The 15,410-nt window shown below is 43.1% G+C and overlaps 1 protein-coding gene across 2 annotated transcripts; it reads left to right on the plus strand.

The window, feature by feature from the left end:
• Positions 1-7,672: 7,672 nt before the first annotated feature.
• NRSN1 (neurensin 1) lies at positions 7,673-15,029 on the plus strand. 2 transcript variants are annotated; one of them, XM_034062991.1, is made up of 3 exons: positions 7,673-7,865; positions 12,238-12,435; positions 13,465-15,029. In XM_034062991.1, exons 2-3 carry the CDS (start codon positions 12,247-12,249, stop codon positions 13,861-13,863), a joined length of 588 nt encoding a protein of 195 aa, XP_033918882.1. In that variant the 5' UTR covers positions 7,673-7,865; positions 12,238-12,246; the 3' UTR covers positions 13,864-15,029. The 2 variants fall into 2 exon arrangements, with proteins under 2 accessions (XP_033918882.1, XP_005149925.1); XM_005149868.4 differs by lacking the exon at positions 7,673-7,865 and adding an exon at positions 9,411-9,451.
• The last annotated feature ends 381 nt before the right edge of the window (positions 15,030-15,410 follow it).

Below are 15,410 nucleotides of genomic sequence, written 5' to 3' on the forward strand. Positions count from 1 at the left end.
AGCCTCATTATAATGCACTCCTGAAGCTGGGTGTAAATGGGGTAATATATTAAATACCTACTAACTGGAAGTCAAAGGGCACAAGAGTGTTAATCAAGCATTGAGGAAACCCTTGAGCCATCATGGCAGCAGGTTTTAATTGGGTTTTCTGTTGAGGCAATTCCTCCTTTGTGATTTATCATGAAGAAACAAAACAGTCTTATTTGAAATGCTAATTCATTATCTAGTATTAGCTTAATTTAACAAAAAAATAAACAAAAAAAACCCCCACAACACAAAAACCCTACTCTGGATAACAGAAGAAGTCTGAAGAAACTACCTAACCTCTGTGCCCAAGAAAGTCTGGAAGACCTCATCACACCACTTTATCTCTGTGTAGTAATTCTAAATGCTTTATGGTAAGCTGCCTCATTACAGTAGGGACTAGAGGCATTTGAAAATGTCCTTGGCCTAAGGCCTGAAGGAATGTCAGACTGAGGAGTGCTACAAAGCTATTCTTTCACATAACTTCATTGAAATTGCATTTGGATGCCATTGCTAAAACAGGCAGTCAGGAAGTCAGACATCTTGGCAAAACACTTTTATCACCCCACCCATACAATTAAGGTCCAGACAAAGAAAGCCTCAAGTCTTATTCCACACAGCCACCTAAACAGGGGAAGCACTTACTGCTGAGTGAGTGGTAACACATGATCTTTATTGACATTATGGGGAATTTTGCTGTTGGCTTCAATGGAGCTACACTGTTGCCCAGTAGGCAATAGAAGCTTTTATTCTCTTTTAAGATAATACTGAAAAGCACAAAGGTATCTTCTCATCTTCATAATTCAGGCTATAAGATTTCAGACAACTTCTGAATGAAGCCTGCTATTTCTTGTGAACAGGTGCATCTTCCAAAAAGATTCCCAATCTTGATTAATAAATAGAACAGAGAAGAATCTAGCAAACTCCTAGTCAAACTATTAAAAAAAATTAGTTAGCCTCACACTTAGAATAATGTTCCTCATTTCTAGCCTGCATTAGCACTGCATTAGTTTTGAATCCCTTTATCACAATACCTTATTTTCTCTTAGATTACACTCATTAACTACCAGAAATTGCCTCCACTACAACAGCCACAGTGTTGTTTACAGCAACGAAAATGCCATAAATCAACTACAAAACCTCCCCTATAAAAGCCATAGTCTATTCACGTCATTAAACAGATTATGACCAAGAGGCACCTTTGCAACAGCAAGACCATTTAGCAACTGGAATAAGTAACCAAGAAAGTCATTACACCCACTGTAGCTGGAGAAACAAAGGGCTGGTTGTTTTGGTTGCAAACCACAAATATTTATTTTGGACTGATATAAAATGAGAGGCTTTGTTTCATTTTGGGACTATTTCATTTTTTTGTCTCATCTTTTCTCTCTCCATCTTGATCCATTTATTTAACAAACCAAACCACTATTTTAAAGGGAAGATTCAAAGGAGTAAGTTTCAAAATAGAAATATTATGACATTTCAAATGTCACTTGAAATATTTCATTCTGAATAGCACTTTATCAAAATATGTTTTAAAAATCTTTCCTTTTTCTTCCCATTTTCTTTATCCACTGAACCAACCAAAACCAAATTTCCTTTTCCTAACTCTCCAGAAACCTCTCCTTTTTTTTCAGTGAATTTACAATCTGTCAAAATATCCATTCATTTATGTAATAAGTAAACATAATTTAAAAAATTGGAGAACAGAATTATTGCTCGTGGTTATGAAAGGTGCTAAATAGAAAAGTATAATCTTATTTTCAGCCTGGAAATTGGTAAAATAACCAAAGAGAACTGAAAAATTTCCTCTGAGCACCAGGTATATCAGTCATGAATAAAAGATGCTATTTTTTCCAATTCTAGCTGTAGAGCATTCAGATTGCATTCAAAACCCCTAAAACTAGCTAACTAAAGAGGCATAGCTGGTGACCCAGTGAAAGTTTCAAGCTGTATCAGTACCCACCAAACCATGGCAGTAACATTATGATCACATTATTACCAAGCAAAAAAATTATCAGGATGTTAATGCACTGTAGAGAGTAAAGTGGTAAAAAAAAATACACATTTTAATTTCCTCACTTTTTTTTTTTTAAAAAAGGGCACTCAAATGCATTATTCAGACAACTGCATCTCATTGGTTTCAAAGGGCTTAGCTCTCTTCAGTGAGATACCACTACCTGAATAAGTAGATCCCAGAGCAGATTTGAAGACTTGGGCCTTAGTCTTCAATCTTTTATGTACAAAACATATGGAACAAGCAGCTGTCTACAGCATGCTATTAAGAGCATAGAATAAAAAAGTTACCTACTTCTCAGTGAAAAATTCATTCTGCAGAGATACCTGGAATAAAATTTGTTTTCACAGTAAATTGAGACCTCAACACATTGCAGCAGCTGCCAAAAACAAGTGGATTCAAAAAGCAGTGGGACTTTTAAATTCATAGGGGAAAGTTTATTAATGGTTATCAAACATAAAGAGTTCCTCTAGTCCATATGCATGCATCCCTAGGCTGCATGCTGTCAGAAGCTAAGAGCTTTGAGAAACTGATGTGATTTCCCTGTTTTTACAATCTTTCCATGTGCACCTGCAAATGACCACACAACTGTCTAGAGGGACACAGGACTGCTCAGTACTCTTAACTGATCCTTGAACTTAAAAGGAATTATTCCTCTTTCAACCCTTACACAGCCAGCATATAATAGCATATAACATGAAACAAGCAAGCAAGCATCAGGAAGGAGACAGTGAAACATATTTTGTAAGGGAACATGTGTGCTGTTTCCTCATGTAGTCTGCACACAATTGTCATTCTACCCTGTTCAAATTACTGAGTGATTATCATGCTCTCTTTGTAAGCAAAACAATATTAATCAAGATAAGTGCAGGTAATTCATCCTTAGGGAGCAACAAAAACCAATGACATTTTTTTGGTGGCAATGCAAAAAACAGCTTCAAGTAGATCCTCTGCTGAATTAGCTCTATCACATGCAGAGATCAACACCCCCACTGAAAGATGGTTATAGAAATTAAAAGGGGTTTAAAGGGTTTTAAATCCTTATAGGCACAAGCAGATTTATATCAACCAATTTGCCCTTGTGACCTCTTCACAAAGGCAGCAATGCTTTAAATGTCCCACAAGGAAGTCCAAGGATAATGTCAAAAGGATGATAGTTGCACTGGAACCTTACATCAAGAAGTATGTTTACTCTTCTCACTCTTAGGTGTCCAAAAGAGTGGAACTGTGATTGTTGCCTATTTACTTTTGAACACCATCAATTAATTAAAGTGGACAATGTCATCACAGAATGTCAATTATTTTTTAATTCAGAGATAATAGATTGTGTTCTGCTCTCTTGAGGGTACCTGCGTGTTATGTCACACTTCCCATGCCTTCTGAAAGCACATCACAGTCAATGGCAGAACCGAATTTTTACTGGTCTGGCTAAAAAGAAGATAATGTATCTTTGGTATCTCTATTCAAACACCTATGACACATTTATCTTGTCATAACATCTATAAACCATGTGAACAATCAGTGTGTGCTCTCCTCAGTATGGGGGGTTTCCATCTAAATAGAGGTTAAAAGTTCTGGAGATGCTGGTAGCAACACAGGCACTGTCTTTGGACTGGAATTGAATGTGGGTTCTCTTAAAAGTCAATGTATAGCTGGTTGCAGAAGCTGAGACAGCATTCATATAATCCGTCTCACTGCTCCCAGGGAAGCAATTTTTTGGAAAGAGACTTTCATTGCTAAAATCTAGCAGTGTTTTCTGAACAAGCAATATAGATTAAGAGACAAACTATGACAGTCTGGGAATTGGCACTTAATATTTTGGATAGTTACATTACAAATACATTACAAATATAGTGTGATTACACTGTTTTAGACAACAAAAACAAATAACTCCTTGAACCAGAAGATGCCTTTGCATGGAGGTTTGTACAGCAACCGCCAGACAATGCAGCTGCTGCCTGACTGCAGCCACTCACAGACACTTCCAGCGTACATGTGCAGTAACATCACGGTGTTGTCCTTCCCATCTCTGGCCTTATAATCCAAATGTGCCTTTTAAAACTCCATTAACATTGATTACACTGTATTTGTGTACTACCTTCACTCTGTCTTGTGGTTAACATTCGGATTATACATAAAGGTATATGAGACCAGTCACAGAGTAATTGCATTATAAGCTTAAAATGGGTGTTTTATAGAATCCTTCCAGTTTATCAGAAGCTGATAGGAAGCAGTATAATGACTTCTGGGCTATTTATCTGGCCAGATAAAACCTGAAGACTCAAGGGCATTTTGAGAGCAGTTCTTAATGTCATCCTCATGATCCTCAGCATTCACAGTAGGGGTCAAGTTTTCACATACTCCCATTTCCATGTGGGCAACAAAAGGCAGAAAAATTTCATATATGGCATGTGGAGCATACTAGTAACCTCACCTATGGAACGGTAAGTACAGACATGCAAGGGTTACCAAAAGATGCTGTGCTCCACACATTTTCCTCACAGGCACAGGAGACAGGAATAGAGAAAAAAGAGAAACTCATCTGAGGTGGCCTAACCCACCCAAACACAGTAACTCACACACATGGCAAGCACAGCTCAGCATGCCCAGAAACTGCCTGTCCCACTGGGAGCGAGCACTCTTCAAAGGCTGCTCTTGACCAGGGTGCTCAGCACTTGAACATACCTTATACTACATCTCCTCTAAAGAAAACTGAACTTCCTGGGCTGATTCACCCCCACCTGCCCTTGACTTTGAATTTCACTTCCCCTGAGAAACCAAATTTCATAAATTAACCCAAGCTCCTAGGCACTGATCTTCATAGGCAGTGTATTCTAAAACAACACAGCCGTCTAGCGGTAGTAGTAGCTGCTGCAAATACTCACTACTGCACACATTTGCTGTCCAATGCCTGGCACTGCTAGAAAATGGTGTTTTTGACATGTTGCCATTTCATTCAGATTTAAATTAAGGATTTTTGCCTCTGAACCCTGCACACACACTGCATCTGCAAAGCTTATTTGGAAACAACCTGGCCTAAGTCTCATAGTGAGCTCTGGAAACACAAACATGATGAATGGAGGCAGTCTCTAAGTGAAGATGGGTCCCTGGAATGCTTCTAATTCCTCCTGCTTATCCCTCTGCCCAGCAGCAACAAGAATGAAAAAGAGAACTAACAATTCCTAGGAGACTCGAAGCCACAGGCAGTGCAGAAAACAACAACCAGCTCCTGCTCTGCAGTGGAAGGAGCTTTCACATCTCTCTTCTGCTACCCTCAAGTGTGGAATATGGGTGGAATCACCTCTATCTGCCCTAGCTGCTCCTTGAGTTTCTGTGTCAACTGAAGGTTTCCTGGGAAGTGGATATGTTATGAGCCTTGTTCGCTAAGTAAAGGTGAGCAGGGCACCAGGAAGGGAAGGACAGGCAATACATCAACGTCACTACAGCAGAAGTATTGAGCCATGGCTTTCTGCAACACATGAAACAGAAGCAGAGCCTCTGGAAGCTTGCCATCACCATTAAGTAAATAGGGACAGACATCTGCAACTCAGTGAACATGAGTCTCATACCAATTGCTGCATTTTGTTACAAGAGAAGCATGTTTTCCAGAAGTGGTAATTTCTCCTATGCAGGAGAGGCTCCCAGAAGCTAACTAAGCTGTGGTCACCAAACTGGCTCATCACCTCTCAGTAAGAGAGAAGCTTGTAAACTTTATGGCAACCAACACCACTGCCTACAAAGGATCTCAATAATAGAGGATTTTTTTCCTCAGTATGCTCACTACTATCCACTATGGACCTCTAGCACAGCAGGTGGAAAATAAGGAAAGCACTAGGCTTGGGTTTCCTTTCCACAAGGTAAAAAGAGACCCCAACAAGTTAACAGCTTCCTTGAGGTAGAATACTGCACTTGCTCTGCCATGCCACTCCCAGCTGAAGCTTTCAGGATAAACAGTCTAAATGATCTTTGCACTGATGTTACCCATTTCAAGGCTATAAAGGACATTTACATTCTTCTGTTCAAGACCTCAGCTATACTTCAAGAACAGCCCTCACCTCAGACTGAGTTTACAGTTTTCCTAATGCCCCAAAGGTGCACTAAAAGCAGCTTCTGAGATTATCAGTGGTTATCCTTCAGGGTTGTTAATTTGGAGTTCACAGATAATGTTTAGTGTTCGTGCAAATGTTCCCATTGCTACAGTACTAATTTGGCTAGGTTCACACAGCATATCACTTCTCTATCAGGAAACAAGGCACTGGGCCATCTCAGGTATTTTGTGTCCCTTCTGCTTATTCCCTTTGTCAGTAAATAAGGAATCAAAAAGAAACTAGTTTTATGAATAGAGTGAGGACAGCTCGGGTAAATTAATTGCTTTTTCTATAGAAGACATCTTCCTCATATGGGATAAAGCAGCATTTGGTCCAAGCTGTGAAACAACATGTAAATCTGGTGCTAGTCTTACAAGGCAATAAATAGGAAATCTCTTTTTAAGACCAATACTCCATCCTGCTTTCCAATCATTTATCACTTCGCTGTATTTTCTTGGCTGTTCACAAATAATTGTCAGTTAATTAACTTGTTAGTCACCTTGGGCTGAGGTACTGAACAAATACTGCTGTGGAAGTACCTCTGCCCAGGTCAGGCCAACCACTGTTGGCATTACTCATTACTTGAAACAAGCATAACAGCTTTGGAAGGACAGGATGAAATCCACTGAAAGCAGCATTTGTTCCTCTAAATGTAATCCCTTATTTGCTCTTTTTAATAACTGTTTTTATGATTCCTAGCTTGCAACTGCCCAAAATCACTGTTGATACCAATTACAGGTTGGTTTTTTTTTCAAAGGAGCTTGGGCATTATTATTAATGAAACCACCATTAATCTCATCTTCTTCATGTGCTGTAATGATTTAAGCACTTTAGAAAGACCTTGTTTTTCCTTTGGCTAATACCACCCCATTTTGCTTTAATGCACTTTCATTCTTCTGCATGCAACAACATTTTTGTGTGTACTTCAGTACAGAGCCTTGAAATGACTATCATTCTTGCCCTTTACATTCTCATTCTTTTTTTCAGAGGAATTACATATTGCCTCTTTGTGGAATATGTTTTAGCATCTCCAGCTCTCACTGCCTTGTCATGCTTTCTAACTCTTCCCTCACCAGCTTCCTTAACTCCTAACTTGCATACTTAAAATCTTTCCCCACTGAACAGCCAACCTATTGTTATCAGGACAGATCCGACACACTAACACTTGGCCCTGCCAACTGATTTATTTCTCCAACCTTTATTCTGCGCAGCTCGTGTTTTTGCAATGTTTATCGGCTCCAATGGACAAGACACTGAGTCTGCATTTTTCAGTGCTGATTAACAGGGGATGGGAGATGAGGGTGGCGATTAGAGACCTGCCCCAAGGTCCCTCCAGCTCCCGCCACCTCGGCAGGACGCCCCGCCGACCTTGGTAGGCACCTGGGGCAGCCACGCAGTGCGCCCGCCCGGCTCGGGGAACGGCCCCACCGGCGCCGCGGCCGGGGGGACCCTCCTCAGCGCAGACCCTCCCAGGCCCGACGTCCCCTCTCTGTCCCCGCCACTAAGCCGCCCTAGGCGGGGGCGACGGCCCGCGCTCTCCCCTCGCCCCTCCGCTCCCGGTGGCGTCGGCTCAGTGCGCAGGCACGGAGCGGGAGCGAGCGGCGCTCCGGGCCGTACATAATACGTGGTGTCTGGGGCCGGCGCGGCGCAGAACGGAGATGGGACCGGCGCGGGAGAGCCGCAGCTAGCGCCGCTGCGGTTGCTCAGCCGGCTGAGGGGAGCGGCGGGAGGGACAGGTAACCTCGGGCCGCGGCACCGGGCCTCTCCGCAAACTTCGGCTGCGGGAAGGGGGGCTCCGCACGGGAGGCACACGGCACCGGGCTTCCCGAGGGGAAAGTGGCCGTGGGGGATCGGCCGCCCGGCGGAAGGGATGGGGAGTTGTGTGCACGGCGGGACCTGAGGGTTTCGTCCCCCAGCCCGGGTGAGGGGGCATCCTGAGGGGAGGCTGCTGCCGCCCGGGGGGCATGCGCGCCGCGCTGCGCTAGGGGGCGCCGCGGCCGGGCCGGCCTCTCTGCCCTCGGGGGCCCGGTAGCGGCGGCGGGCTGGAGGGTGAAGGCTGGCGGTGGGTAGCGGGGACCGGGATACCCGCCGAAGTGCGGGCGCTGCGAGGTTCTTCCGCCTCGCCCGGGAAACGGTTGATGGAGAGCGTGTCCCGCCCGGCCGGCGCAGCGTCCTGCGCTCCGGTCTGCGCGGCCGCTGCCCCCTGCGCCCCCCTTTGGGCTTTGTCCCCGCACAGGGGAGGCCCCGCTGGCTCCCCCGTGAACGGCAGCGGCGCAGGAGTCGCCCCGGAAGGCAGCCGGGCACCCCAGGCGCCCTCGGGGAGCAGCGGCAGCAGCTCGTCCCTCTCCCCCAGCCCCGGCGAGGCCGGAGCCGCGGCCGCAGGAAGGCTCGCTTCGGCCGTGATGGACAGGATGAGGCTGAGCACGACCTGGGCCAGCGTCTGACCTGGGGAGGTGCTGGAGGCTGGTGTGACAGGGGTCTGAGGTATCAAAACGGCCATCTCGGAGGCTGCGGCCAAAGGGAGGTTATTTATTCCAGTGTTCACTCTTCCAGGGAACTTGCTTTCGGTAGGAAATACGGCCCTCTGAACAGAAGGGTCCAAGTGTGTAAATCTGGAGAGGGAGACTTCACCTATGCAAACCCATCAGCGTCTGAGGCTTCCATCTAGGGCTATGTGTCGCAGGGCAATAGCACATCCTCATTTGCTTCGTCCTGCCTTTCAGATGTCAATTTCTTATGTATGTTTTAGGGTTTTTTAAAAAATGTGTACAACCCTGCAATAAGAAAGCAAAGTAGTTGGGAAATGTATTGAGTGATTTTTCTTAGAGCTTGCTCATCTTTTAATCTGCCTGCTCACAAACCCAGTCACATCTCCCCAGATCAGTGGAGAATAGTAAAGCTCAAAGTAAACAGGACAAGCTTTTGCCATGGAAACAAAAGTTGCTAGGGGATGGATTGCTACTATGCAGTGGTGTGCTTTGAAGCTGTGATCATACATCCCACGTGTTCCTAGGCACCTCGGGTTTAGGCAAGGAAGAACTTCTAATGATTAAACCACTGGATGCATGTTCTGATCTTGTGTGTTACATGGATGGGGTAACCGTGACTCTCTGTTTAGCAAGTTGTCCAACATTTCAGCATTTAATTTCGCAGCCATAAAGGTGAGACATGCAAATATACATCAACACTTAGGAGATCGTAGCTACTGCAGTATTTATTCATCTGATGTAAGTTGATGGCTGTGACACATGTTTCCCTCTTATTTATGGAGAACTGTTTACTCCCACCATAGTGTGACTGTGTCAGTTCCTCTGCCCCATCTGTAAGTAGCAAGAACACCAACATTATGTTTGCATTGAAGCTGAGAAGAGAGACCATCTTAGGCCAAATTACCAGGCTGCTTCTATGAGTCATATAGGGCTGGGAAGCTTTCTTCCCTTCTCTCTAGTAGACAAGATATTTTCCAAGAGATGGGAGATCACTTGTAAGTGGAAGAGTCTGAGCATAAAGAAAATGTTCAGTAGGACTAATATACAATGCTTGAGAAGAATTAGTGATGTTGGCAGTCCTCTTTTTCTCTTTTCCTTCCATTTTAGAAGGTCATACTATGTGATGCTATCAAAAAATCTTACAAGCAAAAGATCATTATTTTGGGTTTTATTCCATCTCTCAGCTCTTACCATTTTTCTCATATGCCTGGCCAAAACCATGTATTAGCACTTCAGATTGCTAAAGAATCTAGCTGTAATATAAGTGATCTCAGGCTTTGTGGTTCCTACAGACAATTCTTCGTCAAACTGTTAGTAACAAAACACCCTCCTTTCTCTTGACTAAACCTACAGACAGTGCAGTGAATGCAAGATCATATTTATACAGTTTTCTGTCACATAACATCGAGGGTTTTTTAAACTCATTGCAATAACTACAGTTGCAATGTGCCTTACCTGATTTCTGGAGTAACTAGAGAAGCCCTAAAATTATCTTCTGGTGGCAGCTGGAGTAATGCAAGTGAGCTTCGAAAGGCCACACTCTCTGGTCATGTTATGTCTGGTCCTCCCCTTTGTTGACCTTAGGGGGAAAAAAACTTCCTTTCTGCTCAAACAGGCTCCAAAAGTAGAATTATTTTAAGTATTTCCACACAAGACTTTAGATTTCATACTTATATCCATACCACTTCTTTTTTTAGTTTTGTACCTCAAAACATACCCATCAAGAACACTCATTCCTGAAGGGCAAAGGCCCACAGGGCTGTGAAATTCGGAGGCCCTAGCTGCTGTGAGCACGTCAGACCTTCCTTCCTTCCCTTTGAGTAAAATTGCTGTGGCAATCAGATGAACTGCTTAAAGCTGATATAATTTGAGCTGTGACATTCAGTTGCAACTACTGATTAACAGTTCCCTTTGGACTAAGACTTTCTGAACTTCTTTAAAGGCAAATCAGTCAATTTAAATAACATGGACCTGTTGCTCAAGTTTTTAGGGGCTAGAATTACTTTAATGAATTCTGTAGCATCACACCTGTGAAGCAAGTTCACACCTGGGGCCTGCATAGTTAAATATAAATTTTGTGTGTTATGAGAGCTTCCATGAAGTGGAAAGAGCAGGGAACATTGTTGGCAGTTTTCATAGCAGACAAAATCGTGATTTTGTTAAAGTCAGCAGGAGTTGGGCATTGACTTATCTAAGGAAGCAGCAGTTTGCCACAGGTTTAGTATTTTAATTTCACTCCCTTTAGTGAGCAGATTGGTGCTGTTATGGCATTCCATCTTTTTTGGTTTTAATTATCCATATTTAAGTGCAAGATACATACAGTTTCAGTCTGTCTGGGACTTCTTTTTCCTCTGTTTCTCATGGCTATGAAAGTTCTATCAGCGTTTAAGCTCTGCATTCCAAAATCTTGGTAAAAAAAATATTAAAAAACCTTACCCAGTTCCTGGTTCTTAAGGTTGCAAACCCTAGTGAACTCATAGAAGCAGTCTGCATGAGAAGCAATGTGAGCGCTTTGGGGATGCTGGATTTTATTAGAATCATAGAATAGTCACGGTTGGAAAGGACCTTAAGATCATCAAGTTCCAACCCCCCTGCCATGGGCAGGGAAACCTCCCATTAAACCATGTCACCCAAGGCTCTGTCCAACCTGGCCTTGAACACCGCCAGGGATGGAGCGTTCACAACTTCCTTGGGCAACCCATTCCAGTGCCTCACCACCCTCACAGTAAAGAACTTCCTCCTTATATCTAACCAAAACTTCACCTGTTTAAGTTTTAACCTGTTACCCTTGTCCTGTCACTACAGTGCCTAATGAAGAGTCCCTCCCCAGCATCCTTATAGTCCATTCAGATACTGGAAGGCTGCTGTGAGGTCTCAAAGCATCATCTCTACTCCAGCCTGAACAGCCCCAACTTTCTCAGCCTGTCCTCATACAGGAGGTGCTCCAGTCCCCTGATCATCCTCGTGGCCCTCCTCTGGACTTGTTCCAGCAGTTCCATGTCGTTTCTATGTTAAGGACACCAGAACTGAACACAGTACTCCAAGAGAGGTCTCACGAGAGCAGAGTAAAGGAGCAGGATCACCTCCTTTGACCTGCTGGTCACGCTCCTTTTGATGCAGCCCAGAATATGGTTGACTTTCTGGGCTGCAAGTGCACACTGAAGCTGGCTCATGCTAAGTTTCTCATCAACCAACACAACACCCCCAAGTCCTTCTCTGCAGGGCTGCTCTGAAACTCTTCTCCACTCAACCTGTAGCTGTGCCTGTGATTGCTCAGACCCAGGTGTAGGACCTTACCTGATATATTCTGCTTTTCTCTGTCTGCACAGAAATGTAGTGGCATGCTGGTACAAAAGATGGAGAGTGGGCACCCTGCATATGGGAGGGAATGTTCCCTTCAGCACTTTTAAGCTGTGCTGTGCCAAGACACTGAGTGCCTTGGGTTCTCTTGAGCTGAATCACTGCATGCAACTTTACCAGGCTCTTTTTTTTGTTTGGAAAAAACATAAAGGAAATGTCTCTCCTGGGATGCTTTTCTTCATGTCAGCTGGAGAGTTTCTAGTTTTCCTCTCCTTCTACATCACTAATAAACTGTTCTGCATGAAACTTCTCATTGCAGGTAGGAAGGATGAGCTCCTATGCTGACATCTGTGGGTCCAAGCATGCGCAGGGCGGAACTGAGGCAGGGTACCAACGCTATGGAGTTCGGTCCTACCTGCATCAGTTCTATGAGGACTGCACAGCTTCGATTTGGGAGTATGAGGATGATTTTCAGATCCAGAGATCGCCTAGCAGGTGGAGCTCTACATTCTGGAAGGTACTGCATGTTGCTGTTTGTTGGCATTAGAAACTCACATTGCAGTACTTTCTCATGTAACTTGTGAGTTAAGTTACATGGGAAAGTAACTAAGGCTTTCTGTCACTCAGTTTTCCCTGAGATGATTGAGTTACAACCTGTCTAAAAGCAGGGAGTTCTTACCAAGATTAATCAATTTCCGAGGGAGTTCTAGGGTCTTCAGATCCTCTAATTTCTGTGTCACAAGGAGCCATATCACTGAAACATCACAGCATTGCCAGGGAAACTCTACACCTAGCTTGAAAGTGTAGTTTACCTTTGCTCTGCATCCACAGTAGTGCTGCCAAACTTGGGAGTAGGACTGGTAAGTTAACAGCAGTAACTCTAGGACTGCGTGACTTAGGGATCAAGAAAACTGCAAGATCTCTGTTAAGGTCAGGGAACTTGCCAGAACTGGAGAACATCAGAGGCTGGAAGGGGCCCATGAGACCATCTAATTTAACCCCTCTGCTCTGATGGTAGGGGCATTCTGTGCAAACCAGATTTTGCACTTACACTTGAAATGTGCTAGAAATACTCTCTGATCTGTTCATAGCAATAGCAACTTTCTTCTAATCCCTGTGAAGGAATTTCATGGTGTAAAAACAAGTGGTGGATATGACACTATGATTATATGACTATCAGCAGGGATTGAAATGTTGGTGCTAACCGCCACCTAAAGCTAAAAATATCTGTCACACAGCACTGGGCTTAAACTATGATCCTCTCTGTGACAGGGTCTATGGACATGAAGTGCTCTTTGGATGTATAAATGCATGTTCCATTGTTTCCAAAAATGTAAATGCTGAATTAAAGTTGTAAAAAGACAGTTTCTCCATATATTCTAGTTCTGGTAGTGTCACGTAATGACCTGAAAGAAAAATATCATCCTTCTCCTGGAAGAGAAAACTGTACCTGTAAGACATTGTAAAAGCTAGATGCCTTCTAGGACCACTTACCAACAAAAAAATGGAAACGCATATTAATTTGTTTTGTTTCTTTGTTTTCCAGGTCGGACTCATCTCTGGGACCGCTTTTATGCTCATAGGTTTAACGGTTCTTGTAGTGGGTTTTCTTGTGCCACCGAAAATCGAAGCTCTTGGGAAAGATGATTTTGTTGTGGTAGATACCCGTGCCATTCAGTTTAATGGGTCCCTTGATATATGCAAGCTGGCAGGAGCAATCCTGTTTTGCGTTGGAGGGTCCAGCGTGGCAGTGTGTCTGCTGATGTCTGCTTTTGCTAAAAGTTACTCCAAAGAAGAAAAGTACCTCCAGCAGAGATTCAAAGAGAGAATAGCTGATGTAAAAGCCCATGCAAACCCTGTCACAAAAGCTCCAGCACCGGGAGAGTCAAAGATACCTGTCACGTTGTCCAAAGTTCAAAATGTCCAACCTCTATCTGAAACCTGACCCTTCCCTTAGGTTTTGTTTCTCACCTGTAGATCACTTTAACTGGAAAATATCAGCCGTTGTTGGCATACGTGCTAGTCAATTACAACATCCAGTGCTCTGCTATACAAACACACAGCTGAGAGGGAAGCTGCTCCAATACAAATTTAGGATTGAGAAAAGGGAAATGATGTGATTAGATCTGTGACCAGTATATTCAGTGTTTTCAAACATTTTAATCTGTGTTGAACCAGTAAGTCCTTGCAACAACGATTCCGTGTTTAGCTTATCAGATTGCATCCCTGGAAAATATAGGGTGCATTTATGACAGCTGTACCAAGAGCACCCCACATCCCACTATTTCAAGTTTAGATGAGCTGGCTTTTTGTTTAATTTTCTTCTTGCCAGTAAGATACTGTTTAGTCTTACCTTTAACTCCTGGTTCTGCTGTTTGGGAAGCAAAGATTCTGCCCTTGTAATTTGCACTTGTCCTCCTGTCACATTCTACAGCCTGCATCAAAGTAATACTGCACAGGTAAAACATACATGGCAGTGAGTGCCCTTAATTTGATCCAGGTTCATCTCACTTCCCAGTGATGTTACTTTCTGGGAAGGGCAAGTTATACTTGATCCTAGTTACAATTAACCTGTGCGTAACTGCCACTTCTGTCTTGTTTATTGCCATGTTAACAAAAATAAATGGAAGGAATCCATATGGGAGGAGGAATATGTACTTGTGTATCTTTGGTTTGATATTGTTTCATTATGTTGTGTTATGTTTGAAGCTCATACGATACGTTTTCTTTTCAGATGGGTATGGATTACTAAACATGGTTTGACATGCCCAGGCCTCATATTCTGCCAGTACATTGATGCCATGTTAGATGACCTTAACATACTTATCTAAAGACATTTTGAAATGCTGTTTATATTTTTATAGAGGATAGAAAAAGTTATGCTTAACCAGATACATTTGTGTAAATGCTAACTTGAAGACTTGTCCTTTCATGGAAGACCCTCAATTATTTTCCCACCCAGGGCAATTATTTCACTGTCTTAATCTATGGATTTAAATTAAACCATATAAAGAAAGATGTGACATTTGTACTCTCTGACAATATGTGCCACCTTATAGTTCTGTCTATTTTTTGAATGGATTGAATAAAACTCTAGGCGTGAGCCAGCGATGGATTTTGTGAAGTCTCTTTCTTATCAAACAGGTTTCTCTATATATTTAATAAGATATTTTGAAAGGAGAAATCAGTAGTTGAAACTCAAGAGTCTCTTAATGCAATCTGTTTTCAACTTTCATAGGTGAGGAAATCGCGATAGTGCTGAATCAAAAAGATTCCAGTGCACTAACAACAGGTATGTAGTAACAACTGTGCTCTTCCCCTTTCCCAGAGTTTGTGGGCTGTGAATTGGTTCATACTTCCACACCTTAAATAGATCAGAACATACATGTTTTGGGAGTTTCAGCTGAATCTGCAGTAATTACCGTGGCTGACAGCAGCAGAAGTAAAACTTTCTTCTTCAAAGAAAGTGCCTGTCTTAGCAACTCGATGGCA

This window comes from Melopsittacus undulatus, chromosome 1 (assembly GCF_012275295.1).
Source record: "Melopsittacus undulatus isolate bMelUnd1 chromosome 1, bMelUnd1.mat.Z, whole genome shotgun sequence".
Classification (NCBI taxonomy): Eukaryota; Metazoa; Chordata; class Aves; order Psittaciformes; family Psittaculidae; genus Melopsittacus; species Melopsittacus undulatus.

Excerpts from the sequence above, each read along its gene's own strand:
- NRSN1 (XM_034062991.1), top strand. The coding sequence starts at position 12,247 with ATGAGCTCCTATGCTGACATCTGTGGGTCCAAGCATGCGCAGGGCGGA. Across the intron at positions 12,436-13,464 it reads GGAGCTCTACATTCTGGAAG|GTCGGACTCATCTCTGGGAC; the intron begins GTACTGCATGTT and ends TTTGTTTTCCAG.